A 15,568-nucleotide genomic window follows, 5' to 3' on the forward strand; every position below is an offset into this window, starting at 1 on the left:
AATTCTGTTAAAGTAGCGCGAGTCCTGTAATTTTCTCTCGCTCTCTCTCTGTGACGGGGGGAGACAAGGCGGACAGAAGGGGGGGGTGAGAGTGACACACATCTTGAAGGAAAGAGAGAGGTAGCGTGAGAGAGACGGGGCACACATTTACGCTGTCACTGTGTGCACAAAGCAAAGAAGAAACACTTTTATTGTAATTGGGTCTTACATGGGCAGGCAGAAACCCACCGTGGCATTCAGATAATGGCTGGTTAATGTGGGCGTCCTGAGAGTGAGAAAAAGGCGGCTGCTGCCTGCTCCTCGCCACATGCATACAGCCTGCTCTCTGAGAAAATAATTACTCCTTCAGCAGACATTTAACTGCATCAAACACTTCCTTCACTCAGGAGTTGAACTTTGCTGTTCTTTCATATGGCGTATGGATATAGGCATCTTGTAAAGAAAGATATACAGTTGAAGTCGGAAGTTTACGTACATTTAGGTTGAAGTCATTAAAACTCGTTTTTCAACCACTCCACAAATTTCTTGTTAACAAACTATAGTTTTGCATGACAAGTAATTTTTCCAAACAATTGTTTACAGACAGATTATTTAATTGTATCACAATTCCATTGGGGCAGAGGTTTACATACACCAAAATTCCAGAAAATGATGTCATGTCTTTAGAAGCTTCTGATAGGCTAATTGACATCATTTGTGTCAATTGGAGGTGTACCTGTGGATGTATTTCAAGGTCTACCTTAAAACTCAGTGCCTCTTTGCTTGACATCATGGGAAAATCAAAAGAAATCAGCCAAGACCTCAGAAAGAACATTGTAGACCTCCACAAGTCTGGTTCATCCTTGGGAGCAATTTCCAAACGTCTGAAGGTACCACGTTCATCTCTACCAACAATAGTACGCAAGTATAAACACCATGGGACCACGCAGTCGTCATACTGCTCAGGAAGGAGATGCGTTCTGTCTCAGAGATTAACGTACTTTGTTGCGAAAAGTGAAAATCAATCCCAGAACAGCAACAAAGGACCTTGTGAAGATGCTGGAGGAAACAGGTACAAAAGTATCTATATCAACAGTAAAATTAGTCCTATATCAACATAGCCTGAAAGGCCGCTCTTTCAGGAGGAATGGGCCAAAAATAGTATTTGGTTGCATGTAAACCTCTGACCCACTGGGAATGTGATGAAAGAAATAAAAAGCTGAAATAAATCACTCTACTATTATTCTGGCATTTCACATTCATAAAATAAAGTGGTGATCCTACTAGGACAAAATGTCAGGAATAGTTCAAAACTGAGTTTAAATGTATTTGGCTAAGGTGTATGTAAACTTCTGACTTCAACTGTAGATGTACAGGCTTAACCAAACCACACATTTATCCCTAAAATATGACTGACCAGGAACAAGTCTGATGTTAGCCTGCTGAGCTAAAGCCAACGCATTAGCTCGGGGAGCTAACGGAAAACTTCAGGTCTCAAGCATGGTGACTTTTCAGGCAAGGTTTCTCAGCAGTCTGGACAAGGAACCCTGAAAGCTTCCCTTGACTATGTTGCCCTGACAGTGTCTAGTGCCCACTCACCTTCCAGTCTGCCCTGCTTGGTCAGGACCTTGACTAGAGCCACATACTTGCTGGAATCCAGAGACACAGAGGAATCCTTACGGCTCCTAAACATGGGGGGGTTGAGAGAGTTAGACCATAGATAAGAGAAATATACATTTTTTTTTTGTGTGTGAAAGATCTCGAACGTGGCTGATGCAGTTCATGTCACAATTGTAACTCCCATCTCCCTACAATTCAGATTCCTCTACCCCCCCCCCCCCTCTGATGAAGCAGCGCATGGGAAAGGGAGACAGAGATTGGAGCTGAAGTGGAGTGCAGCACCGATGCCTTTCTGTTACTGAAAGGTTACAGATGCAGGGTGCGGGGCAAAGAGAAGAGATGGGGGTACGTACGCACCGGATTCATCGCTGCAGTGCATTAACGTCTCTCCTAATCCAGCTCATGTTCAACTTTAATGCTTAGCTGGACCGAGTATAGGGGAATGTGTGTGTGTTTCCCCAATCCACTTACAGCTCTCTTTTCAAGTTCAGTGCCTCTTCCACATTGTCATGGCGACAGCAGAGGTGGATGAGGGCGGCGTAGCTCCCGGCAACCATGTCTGCCTCGTGTTGTTTCTTCAGCTCCAGAGCCCTGTCCAGTTTCTGTCAGAAAGACAAGACGTCTTTAAAAAAAATCTACCTTCATCTCAAATGCTTAATCCTAAGGCTGGACTCATAGCTCACAACTGCAGAGCCGCAATAGTCAGCCGGTCCAGTAGGACATTAACAACCCTCATTTAATTGTCTCTTACTGTTGAGCAGCAGACTATCACTCTGGAACTGAACCAGGTTTAAGCTTAGCAAACATTACCCAAAAGAGAGAGGGCATGTTTGGTGAGACTGTACCTCCTCGGCACACAGAGTGAGGATGAGTTGTTTCAGGGTAGCTCCTACTGGTTTACTGTCAGCCTTCAGCTCAGCCAGCCTGCTCTCCAGCGCCAAAACCTTGCCGTCCAGAATCTGAAAGGTAGACAGGAAAACGTTACACGCACTCTCCCTAAATGACCATCACCTACAGTGGGGCAAAAAAGTATTTAGTCAGCCACCAATTGTGCAAGTTCTCCCACTTATAAAGATGAGAGAGGCCTGTAATTTTCATCATAGGTACACTTCAACTATGACAGACAAAATGAGGGAAAAAAATCCAATTGTAGGATTTTTTTATGAATTTATTTGCAAATTATGGTGGAAAATAAGTATTTGGTCACCTACAAACAAGCAATATTTCTGGCTCTCACAGACCTGTAACAACTTCTTTAAGAGGCTCCTCTGTCCTCCACTCGTTACCTGTATTAATGGCACCTGTTTGAACTTGTTATCAGTATAAAAGACACCTGTCCACAACCTCAAACAGTCACACTCCAAACTCCACTATGGCCAAGACCAAAGAGCTGTCAAAGGATACCAGAAACAAAATTGTAGACCTGCACCAGGCTGGGAAGACTGAATCTGCAACAGGTAAGCAGCTTGGTTTGAAGAAATCAACTGTGGGAGCAATTATTAGGAAATGGAAGACATACAAGACCACTGATAATCTCCCTCGATCTGGGGCTCCACGCAAGATCTCACCCCGTGGGGTCAAAATGATCACAAGAACGGTGAGCAAAAATGCCAGAACCACACGGGGGGACCTAGTGAATGACCTGCAGAGAGCTGGGACCAAAGTAACAAAGCCTACCATCAGTAACACACTACGCCGCCAGGGACTCAAATCCTGCAGTGCCAGACCTGTCCCCCTGCTTAAGCCCGTACATGTCCAGGCCCGTCTGAAGTTTGCTAGAGAGCATTTGGATGATCCAGAAGAAGATTGGGAGAATGTCATATGGTCAGATGAAACAAAAATATAACTTTTTGGTAAAAACTCAAATTGTTGTGTTTGGAGGACAAAGAATGCTGAGTTGCATCCAAAGAACGCCATACCTACTGTGAAGCATGGGGGTGGAAACATCATGCTTTGGGGCTGTTTTTCTGCAAAGGGACCAGGACGACTGATCCGTGTAAAGGAAAGAATGAATGGGGCCATGTATCGTGAGATTGAGTGAAAACCGCCTTCCATCAGCAAGGGCATTGAAGATGAAATGTGGCTGGGTCTTTCAGCATGACAATGATCCCAAACACACCGCCCGGGCAACGAAGGAGTGGCTTTGTAAGAAGCATTTCAAGGTCCTGGAGTGGCCTAGCCAGTCTCCAGATCTCAACCCCATAAAAAATCTTTGGAGGGAGTTGAAAGTCCATGTTGCCCAGCAACAGCCCCAAAACATCACTGCTCTAGAGGAGATCTGCATGGAGGAATGGGCCAAAATACCAGCAACAGTGTGTGAAAACCTTGTGAAGACTTACAGAAAACATTTGACCTCTGTTATATACCCTTTGTTGGCAATGACAAAGTATTGAGATAAACTTTTGTTATTGACCAAATGCTTATTTTCCACCATCATTTGCAAATAAATTCATTAAAAATCCTACAATGTGATTTTCTGGATTTTTTTTCTCCCATTTAGTCTGTCATAGTTGAAGTGTACCTATGATGAAAATTATAGGCCTCTCATCTTTTTAAGTGGGAGAACTTGCACAATTGGTGGCTGACTAAATACTTTTTTGCCCCACTGTATATCTCTAAAACCCAATGAATACACTCACAACAACTCTGTTGTCTGAGAAGTTCAGAGGTTCTTGGCTGTCCACCAGGGCGATGACATCCTAAAATAAACCAAAAGAACCACGTAAGAAACCAAAACTGCATCATTAAGAATACCTTCACATACAGTAGCTGTGAGTCAGTGATTTAGAACAGATACCTTGATGAGCTCAGGCACGTGATAGGAGTCTAGCAGGTTTCTGATCCCTCTGTAGATGTTCCCTGGGATGATGATACCCTGCAGGTCAAACACGGGAGAACAAGATTAAAATAAATTCTTTCACCTGGGGTTGTCCATTTTAGGAAAGGGGCAGATTGCTAATCTGAAATTTGAGATTTGGGACATGGGTAATCTGAATCTCATTATCCGCATAGACAACTCTTAATCTGAGATCAATGTGTGTAAGCCTGTCAGAGAGGTTGTATTTATGAATGGGATGAGTCAAATATCTGTGTGTGTGTGTACCATGCTCTTCAGCTGGTTGAAGTACTGCCTGAGCTTGTCCTCCTGAGCCTGCACCTCTGCCTCAGTCATGCTGTCCATCAGGTTATAGAGAAAGTAGGACACAGCCTCTGTAGAGAAGGAAGAGAGGAGTGATGTTATACGTGCACACACACGGACATAGAACGTGGTCCCAGGATAATGGCTGTGTGTGTGTGTGTGAGAGAGAGAGTAGTGCTGACGGTATTCTTTGAGTGAAGCGAACAGTAATGCGTGTCGGGCGGGTGGCAGTGGGTGACAGCCTCGCACTCTGGGGCGGCCGTGCGGAGGACACAACGGGAAGTGACACGGATAACTGTCTCCATCTCTCCCACCAGCACTACAGCCCGGTCAGACCACACACACACACACACTGACACGGAGAGACACAGCCGCGCCACACACACTGAAAGACACACATTCCTGACAAACTAGACTGAGACGCAGGCTGTTTGTTCAGCACTGTGTCAGCAGCCTGGGCCCATTTTCCCTGACAGACAGGCTGTCCCTCTGGCCAGGTCTCACACCCACCCTATATCTAGGGCAGGACATGAACGTGCAAACCGTCTTCATAACGCAGAGTGAGCGCATCAGCAGTCTCCTGCAACACAGTGAATGCATAGACACAGATACAGTGCCTTCAGAAAGTAGTTATACCCCTTGGGCACCCACCACCTTTTGTTTGTTACAGCCTGAATTGAGATGTGCTACTGATCTGCACACAATACTCCACAATGTCAAAGTGGAATTTTGTTTAAGAAATGATTACAAACTAATGAAACATTTAAAGAAGAAATGTCTTTAGTCAATAACCTTCAACACCTTCATTAAAGAAAGCCTAAATAGATTCAGGAGTAAACATTTGCTTAACAATTCCCATAATAAGTTGCATGTACTCACTGTATGCAACAATAGTGGTTGACATATTTTTTTTATGAGTACTCCATCTCTACCCCGCACATTCAATTATATGTAAGGTTCCTCAGTCGAGTAGTGAATTTCAAGCACAGATTCAACCACACGGGAGGTTTTCCAATATCTCGCAAAGAAGCGCACCTATTGGTAGATGGGTAAAAAAATTTAAAAGCAGACATGGAATATCCCTTTGAGCATGTTGAAGTTATTAATTACGCTTTGGATGGTGCATCAATACATCCAGTCACTACAAAGTCACCGGCAACTGAGTTAGGAAGGACGCCTGAGAGGAAGGAAACCACGCAGGGTTTTCACCATGAGGCCAATAGTGATTTTAATGGCTGAGAGAGGATGGAACAACATTGAATTTGGTCCACAATACTAACCTAAAATGACAGTGAAAAGGAAGTATGTACAGAATAAAAAAAATATTCAAAAACTTGCATCCTTTTTGCATTAAGGCACTAAAGTAATACTGCAAACAAAATACAAAGCATGATGTTTAGGGCAAATCCAACACATCACGGAGTACTACACTTCATATGTTCAATCATGGTGGTGGCTGCATCATGTAATCGATATTCTCGTCATCGGCAAGAACTTGTTCAAAAAAACGTAATCGAGATACGCACAGCGAAACTCCTAGAGGAAAACCTGGTTCAGTCTGCTTTCCAACAGACACTGGGAGACAACTTCACCTTTCAGCAGGACAATAAACAATAACACAAGGCCAAATCTACACTGGACTTGCTTACCAAGAGGACATTGAATGTTCCTGAGTGGCCTAGTTACAGTTTTGACTTAAATTGGGATGAAAATCTATGTCAAGACGTGAAAATGTCTAGCAATGATCAACAACCAACTTGACAGAGCTTGAATAAAAATGGGCAAATATTGTACAATTCAGGTGTGCAGAGCTGAGACAGACCCAAAAAGATTCACAGCTGTAAATCGCTGCCAAAAGGTCATTCTAACATGTATTGACTCAGGGGGTTGAATATCTAATAAAGATAGTGTCATCATTTTTCATGAATCTTTAAAAAATGTAAAACATTTTCTTCCACTGACAGAATTGTGTAATCGTTGAAAAACAATTAAATCCCAATTTCTAACAACAAAATGTGGAAAAAGCCAAGGAGTGTGAATACTTTCTGAAGGCACTGTACAGACATGCACACAAACACCTGACTGTCCCGTGTGGCTCAGTTGGTAGAGAATGGAGTTATGGGGCACCAGCACAAATAAATAAGAGTATGATAAAAGACTCCAATGTAAAACAAAAAAAATAGATTGTGTTCTTATGGCCACATTTTCATCCATTCACAAATGATCTTACCAGCAGATCCTGTAGCTCCCTGAGAGAAACGCTCATCTTTGTACAGCAGCTCAGTGATCTGAAAACAAGCATAACCTTAAGAGATGCATCTCATACAAAGACACACCTACATACAAATTGCACAGCATCACACCTGAATAGTGAAAACTCATGCCCCAGAATTATATAGCAGTCATATTGTTGCCTTTTAAAATGCATCAATACAATCAACAGGGGAACGTTTAGAAAAAATACATTGCAGAAATAAATATCTATAAAACTGGTAATAGTCTATAGGTCATCCAAATTACAAATCAAGATTTTATATGTCATATATTTCTACCTGTAAATATTCTGAACCTTCCACCCGCCTCAATAAACCCCTGACAGTTTCACCCAGCCGATTACAAACAGAGCTGAAACCAAGAAGCAGTGTTGTGCATTGTCTTACCTTGGCCATGCTCTCCAGATCATCAGACCTGTAGGGGGCAGCAGAGGACAAGACATCAGGATACAAGGACACCGACAGAAATCGGCACACAGAATCAAGATACTTAGGCTGCATTCACAGAGGCAGCCCAATTCTGAATTTTCTTTACCTAATTCTCAAAACATATATCTGATGTGATTGGTCAAAGACCAATTAGCGGAATTTTTAAAAATCAGAATTAGGTTGCCTGTGTAAACGCAGCCACATACAGTACCAGTCAAAAGTTTGGACACCTACTCATTCATGTGTTTTTCTTTATTTTTACATTGTAGAATAATAGTGAAGACATAACTATGAAATAACACATATGGAATTATGTTGTATCCAAAAACGTGTTAACCTAATCAAAATATATTTATATTTGAGATTCTTCAAAGTAGCCACCCTTTGCCTTGACAGCTTTGCACACTCTTGGAATCCTCTCAACCAGCTTCATGAGGTAGTCACCTGGAATGCATTTCAATTAACAGGTGTGCATTATTTAAAGTACATTTGTGGAATTTCTTTCCTTCTTAATGCGTTTGAGCAAATCTGTTAAAAGTCCCCAAAGCACACACATCCCTGGGTCGCTCTTCTTTTCAGTTTGCTGCAGCTAGCGACTGGAACGAGCTGCAACAAACACTCAAACTGGACAGTTTAATATTAATCTCTTCATTCAAAGACTCAATCACGGTCACTCTTACTGACAGTTGTGGTTACCTTGCATGATGTATTGTTGTCTCTACCTTCTTGCCCTTTGTGCTGTTGTCTGTGCCCAATAATGTTTGTACCATGTTTTGTGCTGCTACCATGTTGTGCTGCTACCATGTTGTGCTGCTACCATGCTCTGTTGCTTTGTTCTGAACGGATGATCTCTGTATGTGTGGTTCCCACCGTGAAGCATGGTGGTGGTGTGATGGTGCTTTGTTCTGAACGGATGATCTCTGTATGTGTGGTTCCCACCGTGAAGCATGGTGGTGGTGTGATGGTGCTTTGTTCTGAACGGATGATCTCTGTATGTGTGGTTCCCACCGTGAAGCATGGTGGTGGTGTGATGGTGCTTTGCTGGTGTCACTGTCAGTTATTTATTTAGAATTCAAGGCACACTTAACCAGCATGGCTACCACAGCATTCTGCAGTGATATGCCATCCCATCTGATTTGAGCTTAGTGGGACTATCATTTGTTTTTCAATGACCCAACACACCTCTAGGCTGTGTAAGGGCTATTTGACCAAGGAGAGTGATGGAGTGCTGCATCAGAGGACCTGGCCTCCACAAATCACCCGACCTCAACCCAATTGAGATGGTTTGGGATGAGTTGGACCGCAGATTGAAGGAAAAGCATCCAGCAAGTGCTCCGCATATGTGGGAACTCCTTCAAGACTCATGAAGCTGGTTGAGAGAATGCCAAGAGTGTGCACAGCTATCATCAAGGCAAAGGGTGGCTACTTTGAAGAATCTCAAATAGGTTTTGTTTTTTGCACTTTTTTGGTTACTACGTGATTCCATGTGTTATTCTATAGTTGATGTCTTCACTATTATTCTACAAAGTAGAACATAGTAAAAATAAAGAAAAACCCTTGAATGAATAGGTGTCCAAACTTTTGACTGGTATTGTACATACACACAGGAATCAGCACAGAGACATACAGCAAGCTTCTATAAGAACAATATGACAGATTACTGACATATGAGTCCCAATGGAACATGACAACTCTGTTAATGTCATATGGCAAACCACCAGTAAACGGACAGGGATGAAGGGCCTGGGCCTTCTGAAGGAGCAAACTATCAATTCTGAATGCTCTAACAGAGATACATGATCACTGAAAACAATGCAACAGGGATATATATATACACACACACACACAGAGAAGACTGCCACCTTGCCTTAACAAATCATCTGAGGAAAAGAGAGGAACTTGACTGAAGGGAAGAAGAGGCACCCTACACAATATTTAGATGAATAGTCACCCGAACACCATGTCAGACACACGCACCCACACAAAACGATTCCTAAATTATGATGACACAGCCGTGCGTATGTGGCGTTGTCAGCTGGTTTAAGAGAGGCACAGAGACGAGAAGAGGGTGGAGGGGGAGTGGGGGTCTTTAATGATTAAATTATCCCTTGACCTTGCTCTGACAGAAGCAGGTTGTGGAGTGTAGTGACATGGCTCTGACACAGCACACCCTCCCCAGTGACACCCCCCTCTTCTTTGGCGTCAACCCCAATTATGGGCGCAACAGGCCGCCTGGCAACGACAACACCGCAAGGCTCACAGCTGAATCTATAGCAGACGGCCATTCTACCAGGAACATCATCCAGAGACCAGTGAGAAACAAGTGCAGATGTAGTCGAAATCTTTCACATGACATTCATCTAGAAACTTATCAATCTTCCTCCTGAGGAGGTGATGATGTTTCTGACGTGCAATATCAGCCCCTTGAACTATGATTTTATAGTCATAACTAACAAGTGTGTGTATATTGCTGTGAGGGGAGGACAGTACAGTACAACAGCGCAAAAACACCAGTAAGTATGCCAGGACCTCTGGGCTCCCTGGGGGGGGGGTCAAGTCAGATGAGGGCAGGAGGAGTGGGTGTACAGCGTACAAATTTACATCATTGCCCTCCTGCTTGTAGCCTGCCTACAGACCTCAGGCTGGGTAGGGTCAGGGCAGAGCCTTAGGGGCAGGGCTCAGAGTACCCCATTAACATATATCCCAGGGTGCTCCTGGGCCAGGGCTGCAGGTCAGGACCACTGACTGACTGTGTCCATATGCATGAGGCAGCCAGGGCCCGGGAACTGGGTGACCTGTTACAGGGAGAACACTGCAGTGTAACTCAGTCACTGACAGTGGGGGGGGGGGGGGGGCAAACAGAGCACTCTTACTCTATAAACAGTTACCACGTAAGAGAACTCACCGTCTGAAGCCCTGGATGAGACTTCCTCTGAAGGTACTCAGGTCCAGGGCAGGGAAGGAGGGAGCAGACACTGGAGAGGGAGTGAGAAACAGACACATTCTGAGGAGTACACTAAGGATGTTTGGTTTCCCAAAGCCTTTATAGATAGAAGTGACATGTCAAAGTGATGTGAAAGACCAATAAGACTAAAGAGAAATATCCAAGCAACCAAAAAAAGGGAGGTGTGTGACAGATTAAGTGAATGAGAGCAAACGGGTAGAGCGAACGAGCATCCATTATTAAACACTCCTCCACCTCATCCCCTCCCATCGCTCTTCACCTCCACCAGTTTAGGCGCGTTGCTCCCTCGATCTCCCGCTCCTCCAAACATATTCACACACACTAATCACTTAAAAGCCCTGATGAGCTAGGAGTGTACGCGGAGCATAGAGAGAGCGAAAGAGAGAGAAGAGAGGGCGAGAGACCGCTCTCTGATGGGGCAATTAGGCTCCAGGCAAAACAGAGGCCAGATGCTGATGACGAGAGTCAACTCCCCGGTGCATCCTCCAGAACCCAACCCTGGGCCCAGAGAGTTACGCTCGGTAGATAGTGCCTCTTGGACGTCTCTGAACTATGAGTGACTAGGAATGGGGCCATCATGAATGTATGTTGGTGTACATAAGTGAACAAAGAAGGTGCATTAGACATGATTACGGGCATAACGACCTGTAATAGATGTATGTTGGTGTACATGATTGAGGATAACAACTAATACAGTAAAGATAGTGATGAAAACAAGGGAAGTGCATTAGACATGATTATCAGCATAATGACCTATAATAGATGTGTGTTTTGACATGATGAATGGACAGAGGAAGCCATTAAGACGGAGTTGAAATACAGGTAGATAGATACTCACTCATAACCAACAGTCCTGCCAGGTTCCCACTACTAGCCTCAGAGCGCATCTCAGAGGACAAGAAACCCTCAGACTCCAAGGAGCAGCCCATTTCCTTCAATAAATACATACCATTCACATGAACACATAAAAATATATAAAATGCAACCGTACACACACACACACACACACACACCAAGACAATCAGAAATGAGCAACGCACATACACATCTCATCTTGGCTGTCCATTGAAGACGATGAGGAATGCTCCTCTTGTGCATGGGTGGGGTAGCGCTTCAGGCGCTGGTGCCACTTCATGTGGAGGCCACCCACCCTACACACCCACCCTACACACCGTACCTTGAATGCATCCCGGGCAGCGTCTATGTTCGGGAAAGCAGGCAGAACGTAGAAGGACATTGTCTCTACATCAGCTGGTACATCCACTTCCTGCATGCCCTTCAACACCTCCATGATCCCTGGAGGAACATAAACACAGACTAGCATACCCAGCTCTGCTACAGCACAGACTAGCGTACCCAGCTCTGCTACAGCACAGACTAGCGTACCCAGCTCTGCTACAGCACAGACTAGCGTACCCAGCTCTGCTACAGCACAGACTAGCGTACCCAGCTCTGCTACAGCACAGACTAGCGTACCCAGCTCTGCTACAGCACAGACTAGCGTACCCAGCTCTGCTACAGCACAGACTAGCGTACCCAGCTCTGCTACAGCACAGACTAGCGTACCCAGCTCTGCTACAGCACAGACTAGCGTACCCAGCTCTGCTACAGCACAGACTAGCGTACCCAGCTCTGCTACAGCACAGACTAGCGTACCCAGCTCTGCTACAGCACAGACTAGCGTACCCAGCTCTGCTACAGCACAGACTAGCGTACCCAGCTCTGCTACAGCACAGACTAGCGTACCCAGCTCTGCTACAGCAGACTAGCGTACCCAGCTCTGCTACAGCACAGACTAGCGTACCCAGCTCTGCTACAGCACAGACTAGCGTACCCAGCTCTGCTACAGCACAGACTAGCGTACCCAGCTCTGCTACAGCACAGACTAGCATACCCAGCTCTGCTACAGCACAGACTAGCATACCCAGCTCTGCTACAGCACAGACTAGCATACCCAGCTCTGCTACAGCACAGACTAGCATACCCAGCTCTGCTACAGCACAGTACAACACAGCACAACAGTGGACATCAGGGATGGGGTCAATCCCATTTCCAATTCCTGTCAATTCAGGAAGCACACTGAAATTCCAATAACAATTTCCTTTGATGCTTTTGAGTGAGGGACATTTGGAATTGGGTTTACTTTCGGAGTTGACGGGAATTTAAATAGAAATGGACCCCAACCCTGCAGCTTCCAGGGGTTGAGGGGCCGGGCTCCAAACCTATTACCACCCTGCTCTCCTCGCAAGCCTCCGCCCCAGGTACACCCACCCCGGGAGCAGCCACATGCATATGGAACAGGCACCCTGCTGCCTAGGCCTGGACGGACATATGAGGCCAAGAGTGGAATTAACCAGTGTGACTGTGTGCACGCTTTTCTTAGGGTGAGAAATACCTAGCTATGTTTTCGTGTACGTTTCCATGCAGACTTCAGCAAAAGGGCAGGCTAAGTGTTTCAGTGCTGTATGTGAGCGCACAGACACATCCTGGCTCCCTCACTCTCTGTGTGTGTGTGTGTGTTTACACTCCACTCAGGCCCACACAGCTCTCTGTATCTCAATCCTCTTGAGAGGGTCTCTGTTCACCTGGTAATACCCTCCACCGCCCCAAAACACACCTGAATAAAAGATAAGGACCTGCTTTTATCCACCATTAAAACCTAACTTAGGAGCCCCAGCTGGGGGTGGAGGTGGAGAAGGAGAGAGGGAGAGGGGTAGCATTAACCAGGTAGGCACCTGGCTCACTCAGGCCACTCCATCACATGTGTCCTTCATTCACCTCTCTCTCCCTCACAGCTCACTGCCCTCACTGCTTTCAAGAAAGAAAAAAAAAGTAGATCTGATGCTTTCTTCTCAATGGAGCCTGTGAGTGTCCTCTCATCCTTTCTTCATTTTTTTATGAAAGGAGAAGAGCACCTGTTTTCCTGTTGAATAATCGATGATCCATTTCTGGGCGAGCCAGACTGATAGAAAACATGTCAATGGAGCTGGTAAGTGTCGGTCCCATGTTTTATGAGCTGAAATTAAAAAAAGCCCAGAAATGTTCCATACGCACAAAAAGCTTCTCGCTCTCAAATGTTATGAATACATTTGTTTACATCCCTGCTAGTGAGCATTTCTCCTTTGCCAAGATAATCCATCCACCTGACAGGTGTAGCAATTGGCATGTTGACTGCAGGAATGTCCACTTTCTCTACCATAAGCCACCTCCGTCATTTTCAAGAATTTGTCAGTACGTCCAACCGGCCTCACGTATACCCACGCCAGCCCAGGACCTCCACTCCCGGCTTCTTCACCTGCAGGATCATCTGAGACCAGCCACCCGGACAGCTGACGAAACTGAGGAGTATCTCTGTCTGTAATAAAGCCCTTTGGTGGGGAAAAACTCATTCTGATTGGCTGGGCCTGGCTCCCCAGTAGGTGGGCCAGTCATGTAAAATCCATAGGTTTAGGGCCCTATTAAAATTTTAATTGACTGATTTCCTTATATATGAACTAACTCAGTCAAATTGTTGAAATTGTTGCATTGATATTTATATATTCAGTATATACTGTATATGACCTGGTTCTCACATGAGATTCTAGAATCAGCACTTTTTCACTAATGCAAGTGTGTGAGGGAGTGAGTTGCTTTTAAAAGCAGCAGGGTGGGCGCTGGTTCAGTGGTTACTTGGTGAACGCTAAACATCGGGGTTTCAAACAGGCTTCATATACATGGTTCATAAACTCACTGCATAAAGTAGAACAAATGATCCTTTTGATATTTAGGTAAAAGGTGTTAAGACAGGTTAGCTAACTTTTCTTTTGAGCTTTTTCTAAGTGCACTTCATCTTACAATTGAAGCAGGTGTATCTAGCCCTCTAATATTGCACAGGTGAGGCATGAGACTGGCTGGAGCACAGCAGAGGAACTTCACAGTGACTGACAAGACTGACTCATTGGGACTGAAGGCTTAATCCTCACTTTAGACATCCTGGTCCATGCGCAGGCCAGACTATAACTACATGTCCACTGAGGCAGAGGAGACGAGATGAGAAGCCCTCGGAGTCAAGAGATTGACAAATAGAAAGGGAAAACGAAAGAAGAGAATAGCAAGGAGAGGACCAGAATTAACTGGTTGCCATTTCTTACACTCCTCCTCTGTCCTAGAAATTAGTACCTGTACCTTCTGCCTCGCTCTACCCCTCCCTCCCTCCCTCCGCCCGTCGCTCTCGGTTTTTGTCTCTAGGAGTACAGGTGGCTGTGACGATGTCAGATGGAATCACTTCTTGTTCCATTAATTACCACACTAACACTTACAGGGTGGACTGAGGGATGGCAGGAGAGGAAGTGGTGAGAGCTGGGTTAGAGGGAAAGGGGGCATTTGTTGAAGAGGTCGAGGAGAGTTGGTTGGGGGGGGGTGGGTAGACTGGATGCCTGGTGGCAGACAGGGGGGCTTTAATCTGCACCTCACAAAACATAAAAGCCTCTTCGTAAAGCAGAGGCGGCTCGCCGCACCACTTTCTCGCTCTCTCTCTCACCGTTGTCACAAGAGATAAGCGAGCTCTCCCTGCTCGGGAGTGACAAGCCGGCCGTGGCTCACGGCTGGTGGGAACAAAAGCAGAGCATATGCTTCCTCAAACTCGCCTGCCCAAATCCACACCTCATCAAAATGCTAAGTTTTTTTGCCCCCGCTCCTGCCCGCCAGTGACACCTGTGGACAGAAAGTGACATGGCGCTTAATATTTCATGCCGGTGCACAGTGGTGCGGGTAATCCAAAGTGAATTCCCTCAGAGCGCTCGCATTTACATGAAATCAAGTCACTCCGCATCAGTCACATCACCTCCACCACGCTGACCCCGAACGCTTTTACAAACACACACGGATGGACACAAACACGCCCCTCCTGCAGCCAAACAGCGGTTGCATCATTCATGAGGGTTAACGCTAACAACACAGGGACAACCAGAGTATAAAAGAAAGAGAAGTTTCTTTGTTTCCGCTAAGCGGTCTGACAACTAAATGGATGTCCGATATGTTCAAACCAGGGTGGAGTCTGCTAGCACGCTACTCTGAACCTCCTGAAGCAGCCATTCTCACCTATAACTAAGACTCCAAAAACAAAAAGACTATGTATCGCTTCTCAAAGGCAGAACATTTTGTGACATGACAATGTCCAAATAC

General features: G+C 45.3%; 1 protein-coding gene across 1 annotated transcript in view; it reads right to left on the reverse strand.

Annotated features, from left to right (window-relative positions):
* Window positions 1-15,568, reverse strand: part of LOC139376846 (leucine-rich pentatricopeptide repeat containing) — a 71,853-nt gene that overhangs the window by 43,381 nt on the left and 12,904 nt on the right. Inside the window, exons 12-22 of the mRNA XM_071119802.1 lie at window positions 11,583-11,701; window positions 11,244-11,337; window positions 10,346-10,415; window positions 7,399-7,426; window positions 6,969-7,026; window positions 4,703-4,809; window positions 4,397-4,474; window positions 4,239-4,298; window positions 2,445-2,558; window positions 2,071-2,201; window positions 1,579-1,664 (exon numbers count right to left, since the gene is read on the reverse strand). Coding sequence (XP_070975903.1) covers window positions 1,579-1,664; window positions 2,071-2,201; window positions 2,445-2,558; window positions 4,239-4,298; window positions 4,397-4,474; window positions 4,703-4,809; window positions 6,969-7,026; window positions 7,399-7,426; window positions 10,346-10,415; window positions 11,244-11,337; window positions 11,583-11,701 — 945 coding nt within the window. The remainder of the gene's footprint in view (window positions 1-1,578; window positions 1,665-2,070; window positions 2,202-2,444; window positions 2,559-4,238; window positions 4,299-4,396; window positions 4,475-4,702; window positions 4,810-6,968; window positions 7,027-7,398; window positions 7,427-10,345; window positions 10,416-11,243; window positions 11,338-11,582; window positions 11,702-15,568) is intronic.

Source organism: Oncorhynchus clarkii, chromosome 20 (genome assembly GCF_045791955.1).
Source record: "Oncorhynchus clarkii lewisi isolate Uvic-CL-2024 chromosome 20, UVic_Ocla_1.0, whole genome shotgun sequence".
In the NCBI taxonomy this organism is placed as follows: domain Eukaryota; kingdom Metazoa; phylum Chordata; class Actinopteri; order Salmoniformes; family Salmonidae; genus Oncorhynchus; species Oncorhynchus clarkii.